At 40.8% G+C, this 21,950-nt stretch overlaps 1 protein-coding gene and 1 pseudogene across 1 annotated transcript; both read right to left on the bottom strand.

Moving 5' to 3' along the window:
* Nucleotides 1–2,190: 2,190 nt before the first annotated feature.
* On the bottom strand, nucleotides 2,191–10,894 carry LOC117462593 (aquaporin-1-like; annotated as a pseudogene).
* An 8,208-nt stretch (nucleotides 10,895–19,102) lies between these two features.
* LOC117462884 (aquaporin FA-CHIP-like) lies at nucleotides 19,103–21,370 on the bottom strand. Its single transcript, XM_034105242.2, has 4 exons — nucleotides 20,888–21,370; nucleotides 20,106–20,267; nucleotides 19,886–19,966; nucleotides 19,103–19,586 (listed from the first exon to the last, which is right to left on the bottom strand). The coding sequence occupies exons 1-4, from the start codon at nucleotides 21,248–21,250 to the stop codon at nucleotides 19,410–19,412; spliced, it is 783 nt and encodes a 260-aa protein (XP_033961133.1). The 5' UTR covers nucleotides 21,251–21,370; the 3' UTR covers nucleotides 19,103–19,409.
* Between the last annotated feature and the right edge of the window lie 580 nt (nucleotides 21,371–21,950).

Here is a 21,950-nt window from a genome sequence, read left to right as displayed (position 1 = left end):
ATAGTATTTGTGCAGGAATAATTGCAGTCTCGGTTAATACACATTTGATCAGCTAGTTATTTCTGTACTGCACTAGGACAGTGTATGTGCAATTTGACTGGAAATAAGCTACAATGACATGTTCATTGTAATAAAGGAACATGACAGTGTGGCTCATTGAGGTGTTTTCCATTGTTTAAAGTATGTTGCACAGAGGAATTTATTTTATGCTTTGGCTGTAGGTTGCTTTGATGGGTTGCATCTTTGTCTGTATCAAAGAAGCCTTTGAGAATGTACAGGAAATGTGTTGGACAGGCAATTTTTTTGTGTTGAATATAATTACGTCACTCTGAAAGCAGGTTAAGCCTTCATTCTCAATTGTTTATTGTGTCTAGATAACTATAATGAGAGCACCAGTGAACACTCCATGCCAAATCATGGAATAATCAAGCACAACATGAGAGCCAAAATAATTTGATGAAGGACGGTCTCAGACAAAATGACTGAGGGGCAACAAAAAGAGCATTGTCCATGTTGTTGAGGACAAACTTCAAAACAAGAGGCTAAACACAATGCCCCTGACCTCTGAGGTTAAGGAAACAAAGAGTGGAGATTTTAGATTGGCCACTGTCACATGACCAGCCGCTGAAATCCCACCATAAAAATCCATGTGAAGAAGAGTTGAGTCGTATAAGAGAGATAAACACAAGCGCGGTTATCATTCATTGAGGCATTTAATAGCATTATGCACGTTAGTAGGTTTATGAGGAGGCAAACTGACAATTATAATTATATTCACTGGGGCAGATAAATATTCCTCCTTGAAGGGAGGAAAGCCATGAAGAATTATATATTTAGTGAGAGTAGATCTTTATTCGGATTGTTACACTGCATACTTTTGTTCCTTGGTACAGAAAGAAGTCATAGAAAAGAGCTGCTGCTATGCCTCCGAACATTGGCTCCAGCAAGTACACCTGGAATGAAAGCAGAGATCTGCTACATGTGTCTTTGACAAAGTGAAATGGGATTTTAGAGAAGAAAAAGCTTCACATAGTTTACTGATATTAGCCATGGGTCATCCATTTCACTTCTTATCAGAGCTGTTTCAAAGGAGCAGGCAGGATTCATACCACATCTGTGAAACTCATCTGCAAATTGTATTCATAGAATTGAATCATTCTTACTGGTAATATGTAGTATGCTTATACATTTTGCATTTATGCAGCCTATTCCTGCAATCAAAATGTAACATGCAGTATAATCAAATACAGTTTGACATGCATGATTTTTGTTTTAATTAACTATTTAGATTTGTTCCCCATTAGTGTTATATAACTCCAAGTATTTGTTTTGGTTGTAAAGTTGTTCATGCCCTTATCATGACCTCCTTTGTAAAGCACCTTTCCTGTGTTTAGGATATGATGTAATGATGTTCACAACCCTTTCCACGTCCACTTTAAATGCATATGTTAGTTTTGGCACCAGCAATGTAGGCGGTGACCCCTGTGTACCGCCGTTGCCAGGAGAACACACACACACACACACACACACACACACACACACACACACACACACACACACACACACACACACACACACACACACACACACACACACACACACACACACACACACACACACACACACACACACACACACACACACACACACACACACACACACACACACACACACACACACACACACACACACACACACACACACACACACACACACACACACACACACACACACACACACACACACACACACACACACACACACACACACACACACACCCACACACCCACACACACGTAGCTATTGCTGCAACTGATTTGCTGCCCGCGCTTCCTGAACTGCTGGCACACACTGCTAAATGATGCAACGTGGCATGGAGGACACATCTCGAAGCTCGACAATTCCTGCCAAACACAAGAAAAGTGTAACGGCAAATGAAACCGTGATCTCATGTCTGATCTCACCAACACTGACTGAGCAGGATATGCACTTCACAACACTGCTTCAAAATGTATTAGTCTTAACAAAGTCTTAACAAACATCTTCAGCATATTGATACTAGTGTTTGAGTAGTGGTTTCAACTTGCCCACCCTTAAATAAAACCAGTTTTGTCTATGACATACATGTATCTAACATTTTAATTTCAAGACATTCAAAAAGGTCTCCTGCATTCATGTACAAAAGTATTTTTATTTCAATGCCAAAATGCTCCCTTGATCATGATGTGATATACTCATGAAAGGGTTCACCGACGTACATTTCTTTTGGCCACAGCAGAAGAAGACACGTGTTTTATCTCTGAAGGGCTCCTTCCTGGGTGCCAGTAGAAAATCATACAGAAGAGATGCCACCAAACCACCACTCATTGGTCCTGCCCAGTACACCTGAAACACAAAATAACAGGCGAGACACAGCTCTGCTCACAAATTCAGCACTGTAATAATGTTATTTACAGCTTAACAATACATACCCAATGTGGTCATCAAAAGACTCCTGTATAATTGCAGGCCCCAGGGATCGTGCTGGGTTAATGCTGCATCCTGTGAAGCTGATCTGTAGAACACCACATGTCTCCTGGCTGTCACCAGAGCCTCATTCACAGATAGTTCATCCCATTTCCTTTCATTTATTTGTATGTCTTATATTGTGCTGTTGAAGGAGCCTGGGACTCAAAATTTTCATTGCCAGCAACTAGGCTTTAGCTATTGTGCACATGACAATAAAGCCTTTGAATTTCGTGCCAATCCATTGTGGCCACAGCGAGATATAGAAACCATCTACCAATTTAGTTAAGGGTGGAAATGTTTTGCTACTCACCCGAGCCAAATGTTCCAGCACTACAGACAAGCCGATCGCAAGAGGTGCAAAACTGCAAATCCACCAACGTCACGTCTTTTGTCGCTGACTGCCATCACACACAGGACTACCAACTGCAGGGTGAGCAGGAACTCCACACCAAAGCCTTGTAATGGGCTAATTCCATTGAGCTGCAACAAGGAGAAAAACACTTCAGTTAGCCATCTACCTATTTTGTTAATTATGATTAGAGGAACATTTTGCCTCGACGACCTGTACTAAGAAAATAATCAAACGGAAATGGAATAAAGCCTGCTGTTAAAGAGTTGGACCATGCTTTAGTTGGCAACATGATTCAAGTCTTCATGAGAACAAAAGACAAACGACACCAAGTTAATTGCTTCTGCAGAAAATGTTGGCTGAAGCAAATTCACCAATTAGCACTCAATCTGCGCAGCACCTGTTATTCATTAAGGGGACTGTTACTCAGGAATGCAACTTACTTTTTGAACACTAAGTTATTCTGTGGTTTCTGGCCTGATGCCATACACAATGGCACTGCCAGCCACTGCTCCCAAAATGTGGACCATCATGTAGAAAAAGGCCCTGAGCGCGGTTTGGTGAGCGACGCGATGGCTGCTTAAAGATCGTGCTCCCGATATTCGGTACTAAAAGTTACCAACTACAACTGGAATACATAAAACATTTATTTTAAAGTGTGGCTTAAGAGTGTTGGTCTTGAGAATTTCTAAACAAAAGAGTAAAAAACTAATGCAGACTGAGTTATTTTGACGGAGACGGAGCTAGCCTAGCTTCCTCTGCTAGCAGCGTGGTGGGGGACGACGACACTCCAACGCACTTCGAGGAAGACCAAACTGGGAGAGCGGACATGAGCCTCATACTGAAATAATTGACAGAGTGCAGGAAAGACAACGGTCAGCAGCTGAAAGAGATTCGTAAAGAAATAAACAAGACTAACAATAGAATTGCCGAGGCAGAAGGGCAGATTGAGGCGACTGATACACGGCTACAGGTGGCGGAGGAGGCGGTGACGGAGCTGCTACAACTACAGGTGCATCTGGATGCTAAGCTAATGGACCTGGAGTGTCGGTCCAGACGGGAAAATATCTGAATCCACGGCGTTAAAGAGGGGGCGGAGGATAATTCCTCGTCGATGGGAACTTTTGTGGAGGCTTTGCTGAGGGAGGGTTTGGACCTCCCGGCTACATTTGAACTACGAGTTGAGAGAGCGCACCGCGCCCTAATGCCGAAGCCGCCCGGGAAGTCTCGCCGAGGTCTATCGTAGTCAAACTGTCTAGCTGAGGTCTTACTTTTTTTCTTATTATTTTTTTCTTAGTCTTCTTATGTTCCTGTTTTTGCTGCTGTTCTTTGCAGTCTATGGGGTGTTACCTATGATACATCTTTCGTTACCTGTAAAAACTCGGGTTGGTATTTTTCACTGATATTGTCCTTATCAGACTCTAAATGCAAGCTGTTAAAAATAGCCACATACAATGTTAATGGTCTTGTAAACCCTATCAAGAGAAGTAAGATATTAACCAAACTAAAAAGAGATAAAGTTGAGGTGGCCTTCTTGCAGGAAACGCATCTATCGGATACAGAGCATGCTAAATTAAGAAGACTAGGCTTTAAACATCAGTACTCATCATCATATGCGGCTGGCCACAGGAGGGGGGTGGCAATATTAATTTCCAACAATATTAGTTTTGAACCAACGTTTGAAAAGAAGAACACGGAGGGGAGATATATATTAGTGAGAAGAAATCTAGGTGGTTCATTGATTTCTCTACTAAATATTTATGCTCCTCCTAATTCAGATTGGACATTTTTTAAACAGATATTTGATTTAATTATAGCAGAAACTCAGGGGGTCCTAATCTGTGGGGGGGGATCTACATTTAAGATTGAATCCTAAATTGGACTCTTCAAATGTGAATATTGGGCAACCCAAGCTGATAAACAAGAAAATCAATTTGGCAATGGAGGATATTGGTTTGGTAGATGTCTGGAGAGAAATAAATCCTTCAAAGAGGGACTATACTTTTTTTTCCTAATCCACATTTGGGTTATTCAAGGATTGATTATTTTTAACCATTGGTAAAGATCAACACAGGGTGGGGGGCTGCGACATGGGGATCATGGACCTTTCAGATCATTGCCCTATTTATTTAAAATGTAATCTGGAGCAGGATCAAAGAAACACGTTATGGAGATTAAATACATATTTACTGAATAATATGAGGGACCAAATGAAGAAGGATATCACTGAGTACTTGGAACAAAATGATAACGGTGAAGTTTCCCCTCCAGTACTGTGGGATGCATGTAAAGCTGTGCTTCGAGGGAAGATAATTGGATACAGTGCTCGCTTAAAAAGAGCCAAGCAAAAAGAGTTAGACAAGTTACAAGGAGAATTAAAACAATTGGAACAAAATCATAAAGACTCAAATGATCAGATAAGAGGACTGCTCAAAAAGAAAAAGAATGAAATAAATGAGATGTACACTAAAGATGTACCAAAAAAGTTAATTTTCACAAAACAGAAATACTATGAAGGAGGAGGAAAAGCCAGTAAATGATTAGCCTATAGGCTGAAAAAACAACAAGCCGAGAATTCAATTAATAAAATAAAAATTCCTATTACTAATTCCATACAGTATAAACTAAAAGAAATACAAAATTGTTTTGAAGGATATTATCGAAAGCTATACTCCCAACCTCAAATTGATGGGGAGAAAATGGAGGATTTCTTTAAGGCGATACATCTGCCTAAACTGACTAGTGAGCAGGGAAGTAAGATGGTAGTGAAATGAGCTCAGCTATAGCACATCTTAAATCAAATAAGGCTCCAGGCCCGGATGGGGTTCCTTCAGAATGGTACATTCATTGGTACCTATGTTGCAGTCTACCTTGTTCTTAAGGAGAACATTATACCCGCCTCCTGGAAAGAGGCAGTCATTTCACTTATTCCAAAAGAGGGAAAGCATAAAACTGAATGCAGTAATTTTAGACCAATTATAAAATCTTTACCCATATACTAGCCAAACGAATAGAGAGATTATTACCACCAATTATTAGCCTTGATCAGACAGGATTTGTACGAGAAAGACAAACCCAGGACAATATCAGAAGGACGCTACATATAATTAACCATATAACTGAAAGTAATATGGAAGCCGTATTAGTTGGGCTCGCTAGATGCAGAAAAAGCATTTGATTGTGTAAATTGGACTTTCCTTTTTAGAGTTTTAAATACATTTGGATTTCACAGTACCTTTATAAAAACTATACAGGCTCTATATGATCAAAATGAATGGAGCCGTTTCAAATTCCTTTCCATTGGAGCGGGGAACAAGACAAGGCTGTCCAATTAGCCCTCTTGTTTGCGACCTTTATCGAACGAACGTCTGAGCCAGTGGATTATTCAGAATAACAGTATCAAGGGAATAGTAATGAAGGGGGTGGAACAAAAGATCTCCTTATTTGCTGATGACATATCTATCCAGCCCAGAACAATCTCTGGTACAGTTATTTTCAATTTGAGAACAATATGGATCCTTCTCTGGATATAAACTGAATGTTTTGAAGACACAAATTCTGAGTTTTAAGTACTGCCCCTCAGTAATTATGAAGAGAAACTATACATTGAGGTGGGATGCTGAATCCATGAAGTACTTGGGAGTAAATATTTCAATAGATTTGACAAAACTGTTTTCACTTAACTACCTACCTTTGAACCAAAAGATTAGGGAAGACATAAGGAGATGGGACCTTGTTCCTGTTCTCAGTTTTAGTTCCTTCCTTAGAAGCTGATAGTTGTTGCTGCAGAAGCTCCTTCTGCTTTTTTTTTTTATAGTATCATTTATAATGATAGTATCATTTATAACTTTTATTAACAAACATGTAAATATAATACAGATTAAATTAAAATAAATTTAAGAAAAGATAAAAGAAAACGGCTGAAGGACAACATTATAAGCATTGAATCGGTCAAAATGGTTATTTTGCCGAGACTGCTGTATCTCTTCCAGTCCCTTTCAATAGAACTATCTGACCAACAATTTCAGGAATGGGATAAACATATGATAAGATGGACTTGTATTAATCCCTCGTAGGGAAATTGTTTCTCTGCATTTGACCCATCCTAGTGTTAGGAGCAGTGTGTTGCCATTTTGAACGGCGCCCGGGGAGCAGTGTGGGGAACGGTGCCTAGCTTTTGAAGGTCTTCCAGCCACTTCACCCACTGCAGCTGATTTGTTGTGGGATTTGATCATCCTAGCTGTAGCTTAATCTGCACAGGTTTTGCAGCAGTAGCTTGCTGTTCAGTGATGTCCCTTTAAAGCTTGCGCCGCAATCGAACACAACTCTCAAGGTCCCCTTTTTAGGCTGATGCACGCCATGATGTGGGATGTACCAGACTTTTCCTTCTCTGCCTTCCAGTTGCTGTTCAGGCACTCTTTCTGCATAGCCCTTTTGTATGACATCGCCCAGAAAGTTGACATACTCCTCGTTCTTGAATTTCCTTTTAAGACACAGAGCCCTTTGCTCAGCAACATGGCGATTGTTTGGCATTGAAACTTTCTCTTCTCTGAAAGGTAATTTCAGACTGTAATGTCCATCAGTGAGGTTAGCGGAATTTTTCATGATTTCCAAAAACTCATGATCTTCTCCATTTCTGGCTTTTCATCAACTGATCTCTCATTGAAGTCATGGTTGTATTGCTTTACCAGCAGTTCCTCCAAGCTGGTTAATGATATGTGATTGACTGCAATGGTGGGACAGCTGTTTACAATTTGGCGGTCTCCTCTCAGCAGTCCATTGACAACCCACCCTAGCAGGGTTCTGACAGCATAAGGTCCATCATCATCGCTGTTCACCACCTCCCATGGTTCCATGAGTTTTGAGGCATTAGCTCCAATTAGCAGCTCCACGTCAGCGTCAATGACAGGAAGTTTCACAGAGTTTAAGTGGTGCCATGCATGCACTTAACTCTTCCTGTTTTGGAATGTTGTCACGAGTCACAGGCATTACAGTTTGTGTGAACACATCAGGTAGCTCATAGTAATTGTTACTGTTGAGTGCAGCCACCTCCAACCCAGAAATGATGTGACTATCCACAAGCTTTTCCTGATTCATTGTTCTCAACAGGAATTTGGATTCTCTTCCTCTCATCTTAAGCTCCCTCATCAGTCGCTCTGAGCAAAAGGTGGCCGTGCTACCAGAATCCAGGAAGGCATAAGTGTTTATCACTGTGCTGCCATTTGTAGCCTTGATCTGAACAGGCACAATGGGCAAGGCACAATCCTGTCTTCCAGCCCCAATATGGCCGCATGTTTTGGTAGGAACTTTGTGATCCTCTGTTGATGTTTTCGTGCTGTATGTCCTCTGATGAGAAATTTAAGAAAAGATTAAAAAAAACGGCTGAAGGACAACATTATAAGCATTGAATCGGTCAAAATGGTTATTTTGCCGAGACTGCTGTATCTCTTCCAGTCCCTTCCACTAGAACTATCTGACCAACAACTTCAGGAATGGGATAAATATATGATAAGATGGACTTTTATTAATCCCTCGTGGGGAAAATGTTTCTCTGCATTTGACCCATCCTAGAGCAGTGTGCTGCCATTTTGAACGGCGCCCAGGGAGCAGTGTGGGGAACGGTGCCAGGGACACCTCGGTAGCACTTGGTCTGGCCGGCACTTGAACTGGTGACCATCCAGTTGCCAAACCAAGTCCCTATTGACTTCGCCACCACCGCCCCATCTCAAGGTACATTTGGCAGGGACGAAGGCCAACATTTAAATATCAGAGTTTACAATTGGCTAAAAACAAGTGTGGTGTCGCACTCCCATGTTTCAAGGATTACTATATTGCGGCTCAATTGAGACCATTAATATGCTGGTGCAATCCAAAGTACGTTGCTAGATGGAAGGAAATTGAGAGTGCTATATCAGAAGAATTTCCAATTCAAGCTGCAATTGGGGATAAGGTCTTGATGAATAAACTAAACAAACTGAGAAACCCATGGATCTGTCTGTCGCTTAAGGTGTGGAACAGACTGGTAACTAAAAATCCCTTGAGGGAGGCTGTAAAGGGTTTAAGATGGTGTGTGTATGATCTAGAATGTCTACCTGGAAGATGGGACGCAAGATTTGGTCTTCAAAAGGCCTGACAGCCTACTGCACATTTCTTCACAAGGGGTCCATGAACAGCTTTCAGAATCTGAAGGGGCAGTTTGACTTGAAACGTGATGATTTTTACAGGTTCCTTCAAGTTCGTCATTACATCGATCAAATACAGAGGGAGAGTACACAAGTGCACTGGGATAACACTTTGTTAAAAGTTTTTCAAGATGCCTATCTTGAGGGCTCAAACAAGAAAGCTGTATGTAAAACAAAAATGGGAAAGGGAAGGAAATTTTGTTCTGAAGGAAGAAGATTGGGAGAACGTATGTGAGATATAATGGAAAACGTCAAGTTCAACCTCATGGCGAGAGTTTTGTTGGAAGAACCTCATACGGTTTTTCCTTACTCCAGCCCAGAAGAGACATTTCACTAATTCCTCTGCATGCTGGCGACAGTGTGGATGCAAAGCATTTTCATATATTCTGGTCTTGCACATCATTGAATCCTTTCTGGCAGCAGGTTCATGGAGTTTTACAAAAGGTTTTTCAGGTAGACATTCCATTTAAATTTGAATCGTTATATTTGGGTGCTTCACCGCCAGAAATGTTTTCCTCTAAAGATAAATATCTGTTTCGAATCCTGAGTGCTGCTTGCAAGAAGGCCATCACCAGAATGTGGTTAAAACCAGGAAAACCTACTTTGGATGAGTGGATTGACATTGTGTATGATATTTTTAAGATGGAAAGGATAACCCTTGCTTTGAGACTGCAACAGGGAATCTTTTTGTCAAGATGGGAAAAATGGATAATATATGTTACACCAATATGACCATCATTTGTCTAGAAGGGACCTTTATATATTTTAGTTTTTAGTATTTTTATTTCTATGCCCCCCTTGTTTGAATAAGTTGCAGGTACACCCCATAACCCTGTTCGTGTTTATGTTCGTGTTTATGTTCTTTCTATATGTTTAGCAGTGATTCTCAAACTTTTTTCAATAATGTATCCCCTTTGAAAAAAAAATTCAGCCAAGTACCCCGTGATCAGCGCAAAAACCATTTGTTAGGGACAAAATGCCTAAAGAGGTATAGTACAGCGCTGCACCATCGGTGTCTGATTTATTAAAACAACAACATTGTAACTGAGAAACACTTAAATGCTACATTTCAAATGTATACAATCCATCACTAAATTCATGGCTAACCAATTTTAACATCATGCAATAACACTAAGACGACTTTAGTTTCATTGAACTGATATTTTTAATAACTTGTACTTACAATTTTGTGAGAATCATGGGCTTGTGCTTCACTGAGGATCTTTGTCATTCTGACAGGGAGGCAAACTGCAGTTATTACACTTCGTGTTTTGAAATATGTGTAATTCTAGTCTATTAATATAAAACCCACACTGCTCAAACTTCGTTACTTTCCCTAAAATTGGTATATTTATCTTGTCTTTTTTTCATTAACATAAAATAAATCTCACGTACCCCCGGCAGTACTCCAACGTACCCCTAGGGGTCCGCGTACCCCCATTTGAGAACCACTGGGTTATAGCATGTTTGAAGGTCAGTGAGGCCTGCCTCTGTATTGTCCACAAATATGTACGTTTGATTTGTGATTTTACTGTTAACTACAGAAGGCTTACAGAGAATATTGTATTATCTATGACTGTAAACATGTGAAAAGCTGAATAAAAAGAGAAGTTAAAAAAAAAGGCCCTGAGCATACTTATCTGGCAGCAGGCCAGGAGGCCGAGGGTGATGGCAGGATTCAGGTGGCCACCGCTGATGTGACCGATACACTGGGCCAATGTCGCACGGCCAAGCCAAAGGCTAACACAACCTTTATCTCCTGGTCAGGGTAAGCATTGATGAAGATAAAGATGATCATTCCCAGAGACTCAGCCAGAACTGCCCTCCAAAGTGCCCCTGTTTTAATTTCTGCCATGGCTACTCAGAGAACCGTCCACTTCATGCTAACAGACATATTCCGGGCAGTGTTTAAGTGATACACCTTTGCTGTGGCTGATATTTGCTTCAAACAGCAACCCAATTGAAAACACAAAAGTGGGTTGCTTTGGATAACATCAGGCCTGATGAGGTGTTGATTTCAACCAATGAGAATGAACTTCTCTTCAGTACTTTACAAGTGAAACAGAGTGCTGCTTTTACTGTTAATCACAACTCATTCAATATACTTCAAACTGTTACTTTATGAGAGAAGAACCGAGTGAATTAGAAATGTTATAATATGTAGATTATTGATCAGATAAAAAATAGCAAGGTTTGTGCACATTTAAGTGCAACATTTCTCACGCAGCAATCAGCAATTTGCAAGCATAATTCAATCAATGCTACGTCTTTAATCTGCAATTTCAATTATGATTGCTGTAACATTAAATCAAAAAAGGGTATAGAGCTTTAAAAGGTATCATTTAAGGTTATTTGGCTTATTTCCAGGCAAATGTGGAATCCAAGGTGTGAACAGCATCCAGATGTGTGAAGGACACTCCCTGCCCATTACTTGTTGCAGCTCTTTGTCAAAGGTTTCCCTATCTTTCCATCTTCTTCTATTCTGAGCATGTGTCATGCAGGAAAGGCTGCATTGAAGCCTCAACATCACTCATATGCCACTGTGAAGGAAATGGGATCTTTTGAATTCTCAGCAAGGAAACCAGTTTCCCATTCTGCCTCTCTGTGTGTCTGTGTGAACAGACTGATGGGTTAAAGGGTCACACAGCTTCTTGTCAGAAGATATATAGAGAAACCTATCAAAGCATTACCTTTGACTGTGGCAATAATGGTCCACCCAAAAGGAAGATCATTCTTCTTTATAAAAGACATTTCTAGCACTTCTTTGCAATATATATATATCTTGCTTTTTCAAATTCAGTTATTTCTTTAACTTCTCAAAATTAACAGTCATTTCTATCTGTCTGAGATCAGCTGGAGACCTTTTGAAACATTCAAAACCATTACGGATATGTTGCAATGTGACATAGATGAGACATGATAACATGATTGAGAGGGTGAAGGATATAATACTTCCGAAGAGCAGCCTCGAAGATCTGTGTAGCAATTTAGTGCACATCATAAAGTAAATATGATAGGAGAGTGGAGAGATAATTGTGAAGAACTGACAGGAAGGACAAAGTTTATGCTTTTATTATAACCTTATGAGTAGGAGCAGCTCTATGGGCCTGACAACTCTTGTCAAACAATATTTAATTTGATGAAAAATCTTTTTTGACTTGGCATGTTCATAATTCATACTGTACTGCAGCATTTCTTAAGCCCCCACATCCATCTCCAGATGCCAAACATCTGCACATATCCTACATTCATATGAAGTATAGTCAATATGAGTGGACTAACTGAAACAGAGCTTTATTATAATTATCAATACACAGCAGTATTTGGTCATTCATCAGCACTATCTAAGAGCCTTAGAAACACATTATTTGTGCTACGCAATGGGGGAATAAGTAAAAAATGTAGCCAGTGGAATAAATATAAATCACAATTTAAATATCTCAATCAATCTCAATCTTTATTTATTTATATAGCACATTTAAAACAACCTTCGGCTGACCAAAGTGCTGTACAGGGCAGGCAGTAACTACAATAGTGAATAGCCCAATGGGAGTACGATAATAAAAACAATAATTAAAAACATAATAAAAAGCACAATAACTAGAAACATATAAAAAAATAAATAAATAAAAAAACACATAGGCCTACAAATATAAAAATGTAATGCTCAACTAGTATTAAAAGCCATTGCAAAGAGGTGAGTTTTTAGCTGGGATTTAAAAAGTTCAATAGACTCAACAGTCCCGATATGTGCTGGGAGGCTGTTCCACAGTCTGGGAGCTGCAACACTGAAGGCCCTGTCACCTCTGGTTTTTTTCCTGCTCCGAGGAACCACCAACATATTCTGCTGAGCTGAGCGCAATGCTCTAGCAGGAGCATGGCGGTGCAACAACTCAGACAGGTAATGTGGTGCCAGTCCAAGCAATGATTTAAAAACAACAAGTAAGTACTTGAACTGGATCCTGTAACTGACAGGAAGCAAATGAAGGTCTGCCAGAACGGGTGTGATGTGGTCATAACGTCTCTTCCCTATAAGAAGGCGTGCAGCCGCATTTTGGACCAGCTGCAGGCGACGGATCAAACACTTGTCAACACCAATATATAGGGAGTTACAGTAGTCTAAACGAGACGTGATAAATAAGTGGATTAGCTGTTCAAATTCCTTACTAGGAAGATAGGCTTTTACCTTCCCCAGAAGCCGCAGCTGGAAGAAGCTTGTCTTGACAACTGAGCTTATCTGTTTGTCAAATTTAAAACAGTTGTCAAAGATGACTCCAAGATTTCTGACAGAGGGACGGCTGTAGGAGGCTAAGGGGCCGAGTACACTATTAAAGCCATCCAGGAGTTCAGACTGTCCAAATATTATAATCTCTGTCTTCTTTTCATTAAGAGTCAAGAAGTTGATTTCCATCCATGATTTTATGTCTTTCAGACAGCTAAGCAAGGCAATCCTAGATTCCTTATTTGCTGTTATAGGCAGGTATACCTGCAGATCATCTGCAAAGCAATGGTAAGAAATGTTGTGCTTTTTAAAAATTGACCCCAGAGGTAGTAAATACAGACTGAACAAAATGGGGCCCAGGACAGAGCCTTGTGGGACCCCATATGCTAGTGGGGCTGCAGCTGAAGAATACTGGCCAAGATGCACAGAAAAGGTCCTTTCTGACAGATAGGATTTAAACCATTTTAGGACGTTACCTTTAATACCGACACACAGTTCAAGGCGTGATAATAAAATGTGGTGGTCAATGGTGTCAAAAGCAGCAGACAAATCTAAAAGCACAAGCACAGCAGAATTCCCAAGATCAGCAGTTAAAAGAAGATCATTCAAAACTCTTAGAAGAGCAGTTTCCGTGCTGTGGCGTGATATATAAAAATATAAAAAATATCTTTAAATGCTGCAGTTCAACGGGGTTACCTCTTTTCCAAATTATATTCGAGAACATTTAGCCAATTGATCGAACAAAATTAGCTAAATATACAGTATGAAAGCTATTGACATAAGCGGATAGGTCTTTGTGTTAAGAGCTAATATAATTCAACATAATCACATGCAGATAACATTCACTTTTGATCTGGATGTTTTTTTAATTACAGTGCTTTTTTCACATCAGTTTGAAAGTGCCTCAGATAAAAATATAAACAGTTGCTGAAACAGATGTGTTATGAAATGATCGAGCAAATATCATTTATTTCCACCCAGTTGATTTGTCAGAGAGAAGGAGGTTTTCTCTTGATGTGGACAGCCTTAGCCTTCCAAAGGAATCCTGTGTCAGTGGGAAAACCTCCTCACTTGTGCGCTTCATTCACCCATGATTTTCACATCCCAGGCTTTCAGATGTAAATAAGATTAACATATGGCCCATCCCCCCAACATCTAGTCTTTCAGAGGAATATATCACATCAACATGCAGGTTTTCTGAAGAACCCCTGAGAGGATTCATCAATGTGGTCTGTCATGAGAGTTGAATCCAGGCCCGGTTCCAGAACAAAATGACTCAGGGTGCATCTGAGACTAGAGAGGGTGCAGTGGTAAAGTGCTATTTGTATAAGTGGGGAGTGGATCTAACATCCACTAGGGGGGTCCTCATCTCCTCTAGGGGGGTCCGGGGGCATGCTCCACCGGGAAGATTCTTTTTTTTAAATATTGAAGTTAAAAGCATCAATCTGGTGCACTTTGAGAGCAACATGAAGAGATCTATGGATCTATGTGCTCTTTGCTTGATTCATGCCTTCCCAGTCCCTTATCACGTAGCCTATAAGAGCATGGCGCCAGTTGTTGTAGCCAGTTGTGGTGAAGGCTGTAGAGGAAACTTCTGTGTAGCAATGCAGTGGGAGTCACCGACTCATGAAGGAGACACGGCAAGAGCAGGAGCTTTGATGTCAAACACTGATGGTTTATTTGGAGCTTCGGCCGGAGAATTCACATCACAAGTCCAAGAGCCAGAGGTTCTGACTTCACGGTAGAGTTGCCACGTCAATTCTGGAGCGCCTCTCTCTCGTTAGCCCATTTAACTGGTTTCGCAGAGAGTAATAAACATATTTGAGAAGATAGCCTAAACAGTTTGGAACACTGAGTTACTTGCGTCTGACACTTATGGCCTCGAAGATTTCACACCTTGGAGTCCACAAACACAGAGAAGGAAGTGTCCCAGTGTACCGACAACAATAAACCATCTGTGACCTAGGGTTGCCCGGTCATAGAAGGGGAACAACAACATTATGGCTGAAGCAGCCTATCTCCTTAAAGGAGATAACAGATGTCAGGGTTGCTCATGCACATCATATCTAGGAGTCTAGGACAATTATTTCCCTAACAAAGGTATCTGACTTACTTTAACCGAAATGTCTACATGCATAGCAGAAGATGGCATCTTACATGAATATTCCAGCCAATCTCTGTTTTGAAACCATGAGCTGCAAAATGAGTAGCCTTCAGGCGAGTTGGGTACTTTTTTAAATATACCTGGGCAGGCTCTGTTTTGCCGAGGTCCTCTGGCACTTGCGGGCCGCTGGTGTTTGGGGCAACGAAGACGGCTGCGGCTGCTCCGCCTCCGTGGGCGAGGCGGGCAAAGCCGGCGAGTCGGGCGTTATTGTCCACGACAGTGGCAGCGGGTAACGTAATGTCCCCATGATCTGAACTGTTATTACCTGCAGTAGATGCAGTGTTACTGCTGGCGATAAGGGCTGGTTGTTTTAACAATTTTCTGATGTCCATCATTGACTGCTGTGTAAGCACCTTGCAGATGATGAACGTGCAGCGGCACAGGTCACGCACACCTGACATAATAATAACGTTACTTACCGTTTAAAATTGATCAAATAAATGCAGCAGACAATGTTATTTAACCACAATTACAATTTATTTTATTTCAACTAAATTCTTCTTCTTCTTCTTATTCTTCTTCTTCTTATTACTACTATTATTATTATTATTATTATTATTATTATTATTATTATTATTATTATTATTATTATTATTATTATTATTATAATTATTATTATTATTATTATTATTATTATTATTATTATTATTATTATTATAATTATTATTATGTAATATTTTTCACTTTTTTTCTTTCACTTTTTCTTTTCAAATGAGGGTGCATAACGACTCAACTGAGGGTGCAATGCACCCTTATGCACCCCCGTAGAACCGGGCCTGGTTGAATCTCACCTAAGATTATAGGAGACACACAGAATATGTAATCATGCAGAAGTAGAAGCAAGTTAAGTATAATCAATATATATGCTGGTCTGTTAAGCAAGGGAAATGTAACTTACAACCTAAATAGTTTCCCTCCTAGTTGATAGAAATAAGTGAGAAAAAAAAAATCATAATTAATGAACAGCAAGTGTTGAAACAAAAACCCATTTGAGATTGTCTAAAAGATGATAACAAGTTTCTTCTGTTCAGTGGGTCCAATTTGGATTTGTCTGTTAATCTCCAGCAGTTTATCTACTGCAGGATCAAAGCTTTAGTTGAGTCTTACGTGCAGTTTTCCTCTCAGTAGGTTGGGATACAAATCTTACTAAGCTTTTGCGGATATCCTTAAATCACATTTTATTCCCCCACCACCACCACGGATAATTTATGAGCTTGTGTTGCAGTCAAGTTAAAAATGTAGCCAGGTTCAACATTTCTTTGGAGAGAGGTTGGCTCAGTGAAATCCCCTGCATGTGATGTTGGGCAGACGGTTGCACCAACCTGGCAACCTGTTATTGGATCTGTTGAAAACATGAGCAAGAGGAGCTAGCTATCAATCAACAACAACAAGTGGACGGTAAAAAAACACTTTGATATTGGAACGAAAGCTGAGTATCTGTGGCCAAAATATAGGCCAATATTTCCCACTGAGGATTCATAATGTTTTGATGGCTTAGAGTCGACCGTATTTTCTGTCTCAACTTAAAATCACCACGAGGAGAATCTCAGTTTATTTATTTATTTAATCGTTTATTTGGCAGGGGCAATGCACACACTTAAAACATTCAAATGTCTCAAGCGTAACAGTGCCAGATTTAGCTTTGAGCTAAATTCCATCCGCAGTCCCTCACATAAAATATTTAAGGAGTTTACATTTTACAAACATAGCAAAAACAAAATACATGATATGCAAAAGGTGCAAAAGAGCAAGAGCAGCAAACACAAGTATTTACCACATGGTAATACAATATAGCAGCAACGACAAGGTGCAAGAGAAGATACAAGAGCTACATAAAGTGCAAGAGGAGATACCCCTGTGTTAAAGTGCATTTAGCAGTGATTGCACGTCTGTTTGTTTCTCAACCATTCTTTGAGTTGACCTTTGAAGCTGTTGAGAGAGGGACAATCCGTATCTCAGTTGGGAGGCTATTCCACAAAGAGCTGCCTTTAACGGAGAGGACATTTTGTCTAAAAGTGGTCCGTCTGCGGTGGACCTCACAGTCTCCTCTGGTTTCTGACCTAGTGCAGCGTCCAGTGTGTTTTGTGTGGATGGATTCCCCTAAGGGAGGGGGGGCAGTCCATGTAAACATTTATAAATAAAACACATACTTTTAAAACACTTAAAATTGTCAAAGCTCAAGAAATTGTGTTTTTCAAGGATGGTACAGTGGTGGTATGAATGTGGCTTTCTTGATAGCTCTCTTGTACAGCTGTTCTATGGGTTTCAGGTTTGTGGCACAAGCAAACGACCAGTTTGTAAAACAGTATTCAATGTGGGATAGAATCATGCAGTGGAAGTATGACTTTGCAGCATTGACAGTTAAGAAAGGTCTAATTTGTTTAACATTTTGCAAGTTGAATTTAACGATATTGGATACTTTCTTGATATGATTCTTAAAAGTCAAGTTCGAGTCCAGTATGACTCCGAGATACTTGAAGTGGGAGAGTTATATTTCTGCTCTGTTTAAAAACACGTTGGATCCTTCGATTTTCGATTTGTCGTTGACTGAACAACATGCATGCTGTTGTTCAGTCAGTGTTGAACCTTGTCCAAAGCATTAGAGAGACGAGATGCGATCATTTAAATGCAGTTAAATGCATGCTGATAAGACCATGATCCTATTAATAACAGGTGTTTCAATTTACAATTCACACACACACACACACACACACACACACACACACACACACACACACACACACACACACACACACACACACACACACACACACACACACACACACACACACACACACACACACACACACACACACACACACACACACACACACACACACACACACACACACACACACACACACACACACACACACACACACACACACACACACACACACACACACACACACACACACACACACACACACACACAGCGTTAATATCTCTGTTTAAGCTCTTCTTATCTTTCACATGTATTTAAAAAACAATCAATCTTTTGAAGTGGCTTCATCTTTTGTTTTGTCTGACTTGCCTTTGAGAAAGTCTGCACTTTCACTTCTTCTCTGATTAGCATGCAGATTTATTAGCATTCTCCAAACGGATTGTACAATTGTCGTGGCAGTCATTGAGAAATACAGAAGCTGAAACATGTTTGAAAAGGAATAATAAATGATATAATTTGGCTTAAGTTCTTCAGGAATGCAGACTCCGGACACTAATTTATTATCAGTTAAATCCAAGACTGGATTACCAACGGTCCGCACCATCATCAGGGGCCTCACACCCCTAGGGGTCCTAAACCCGCAGGAAGAGGCCCAACAGCAAAGTGTTTGCCCTGGGGGCCCCTGAAAGGTTAATCTGACCATGGATGAATCTGTTTTCATCTGGGAAAAATATGGAAAACACACTAATATGTATCTCAATCCCAATATACTGCACTCTAACATATCTGGTGAATATGACTTTATAATGTAATGGAATATTTTCCTATTTAAACAAGATTTGATTATCCAATATAATGTTGTTTTTTTCACGTTTCATAATTGTCACGGCTTTGCAGGCCTGACTGGTTAGAGCTGATTGCTAAGAGGAGGAAACATGTCATTTATAAAATCTGATGCCCCATTATGTTTAGTGACAAGAAAGCACACAACGTTTTTTTTTAACAACAAGTGTTTTATTTACTTAGAAAAGTGACACATAATACATTATCCATTAGAAAAAAAACTACTACAGGCACATAGAGTATACAAAAAATGGCTCGTCATAGAATACTGATATGGGAAGATATTTCAGCACACCTCCTCCTCGACTTGTGTGTTGGGGTCAAACAAACTAGAGAATTTGAAAGTGACACTAACTGACCCGTTACCACAATCCTCACTGGTATTTCACATTAACACAAAAACAACCTACACTATATATTTTTTTACAGGAGCATAAACATGTACAATGCAATTAAGTGATTGTGACTGCAGGGGACTATTTTGTCGTCATCTCCACATTAGCGTCGTTGCCTCCGTTAACATCATAATCTCCAACTGGGCCGCTGACCAAGACCTTCATGCGATCGGGAAAGTCATCGGATTTCGGGGACAGCAGGAAGTCGTAGACGAGAGCGGCTGCAACACCGCCACACATTGGCCCCACCCAGTACACCTGCAATGGAAAACTCTGATGAGTCTCTGCTTTGGCATTGGTTAACACCTGACATGCCTAAAACTGGCGTTATCTCAGAAAGATAATCAAGTTCAAAAGGTTTACTTTTATCGACATCTCAGCTAATTGTGAAACAATAGGAACACCATAACTGATTAACTCATGAAAACCGGTTCACAGGTAATGGAGTCATCAGTCTCTTTTGGGTTCATCGAGTTATTTCAGCTTGACATGTAATATGCATGCGGAAAGATGTGAGGCACACGTAAAGAGCTTTTGTGCTTCCATCTCTGACTTACCCAGTGGTCCGTGAAATTGTTCAGGATCAAAGCCGGACCAAAGGAGCGGGCGGGATTGATGCCACAGCCTGTGTAGCTGATCTGTACTCAACAACAAAGAGACAGCATGAGAGGATATCTTCAGCTACATGGTCTATAGAGTAGGGGGTGAGGGTGTCTGTTTACATACTGTGCCTAATTCTAGATAAACTGCTTTTGGAGATGGTTGTGAGGTACTTACAGCTGCCAAGTGTCCCAGGCATACTGAGAGGCCAATGGCCAGGGGTGCTGAGCCGGTGACATCACGCCGCCTTTTATCAGTGACTGCAATGACACACAGCACAAGCTGGAAGGTTGCCAGGAGCTCAATGCCCACACCTTGACTGGGAGTGACACCGTTGAGCTGCGAGAGTTAAAGAGGATCCAAAACAAAAACAGTTGGTCAGTCTGTGTCAGTTAGATGGATTGTTTCCCGTCAGGATAACTTCCCATTTAGTAGCTGCTGGCATCGCCCAGCAAGTCTGACAGCAGTTTGGCACAGGCTCTAAAGTGCCACATGGAAAACCTGATCAGTGTTATTCAGCTGTGGCACACCGTGTATGGGGCAGCACAGTGAGCAGATATCATGCCTTTGCACTCACAAGCTTTTTGACAAGGATGCAGCTGATGATACACATTACAGATATCAGAGAGAGGAGTGTAGCGGTTTTATTGTGCAAAATCCCACATTTACCAAAACAGCTGAGAATAAGAGTTGAAATTGCAGATTTTCATTTGCAGCTGTTGCAGTTAGAAATGCAATGTAATGTGTCAATATTAAGCAGTGACAGAATGCACAAAAAACAACAACAAATTAAATGCATACATCCTCAGTTTTCCCTCGGTGGTTAACATCAGAAATTTGAAGGCACTTTAAACATATCCTGTTGAATCACATTCTCTGGAAGTGTTGGAGGTTAGACTTCCCAAATGTGACATATTATCACATGTTATGTCAACAGCATTTACTTGACATGTACTTACAGAGTTGAGCCCCAGAGCATCAGTAGTATTTGGTCGTGCTCCATACACAATGCCACTGGCCAGAGCAGAGCCCAGCATCTGCGCCACAATGTACATGACGGCCTTAAACACGCTGATCTGGCAGCTGGCCAGCATCCCGAGGGTGACTGCAGGATTCAGGTGGGCTCCACTGATGTGACCCAAACTCTGAGCCAGCGTGGCAATGGCCAGTCCGAAGGCCAGCGACACCTTCACCTCCTGGTCCGGGTTGGAGTTGTTCTTGTTCCCAATAGCTGTTGAGATGCTGAGGAAAATGAAAAGGGTCATGCCAACCAGTTCAGCCAGCACGGCCCTCCAGAAATCCTTGCTCTTCAACTCTCTCATGGTGGTAGGCAGAGTGGCTGTGACTGGCTGTGGGTTCGAACTCTGAAAAGTGTATGTACTCACAAACAACTGCGGCAGGCTGCATATATAAGGCCTGGGCTGATAATGGTCAGTGGGAGGGCTTTCAAACAAACTGAAAGAGAGGGTCACACTGAATTAATGAGAAATCCAAAAGACTGGTCTCTCACTTCCCTCCCTCTGCTCCCTCACCCTCCCTCCTCCTCCTCTCCCTGTCCTTCAACCCCTCTCCCAGTTCCTCCCTGCACCATTCTCTGGTCTTTGGACTTTTGTGAGTAATAGAATTTGGTCCTGAACAAGCTGAATCCAAAGGTAGAGTTTCCACTCACACAAGCATTAACAGTTTTACTGCCGAAACTCTTATTGGGAGATTTTAGTTGGTAAACATTTTCACTTTTGTTCAAAATGTATTTAAAGCATTTTAAGTGTAATTTGTCCAATTTGTGCGAAAAACAGTATCAACTTTGTTTAATTGTATCTTGTGCTCCTGGAGACTTAATAACACCACGGGTCAGTGACAGCACATATGGGAGTGCCAGAGAAAAGACAGGCAACTCCCAAATAGTTCCTTCAGGTCTCTCCCTTCCTTTCTCAGACACTCTTTTACAAGACCACCCAAAAAACATGTTACATGCCAGCTCTGAGACACACTTGGAGACAAAGAGCTAGAATCAAAATAATA

Source organism: Pseudochaenichthys georgianus, chromosome 17 (assembly GCF_902827115.2).
Source record: "Pseudochaenichthys georgianus chromosome 17, fPseGeo1.2, whole genome shotgun sequence".
In the NCBI taxonomy this organism is placed as follows: domain Eukaryota; kingdom Metazoa; phylum Chordata; class Actinopteri; order Perciformes; family Channichthyidae; genus Pseudochaenichthys; species Pseudochaenichthys georgianus.
This window is presented reverse-complemented; position numbering and strand designations above follow the sequence as displayed.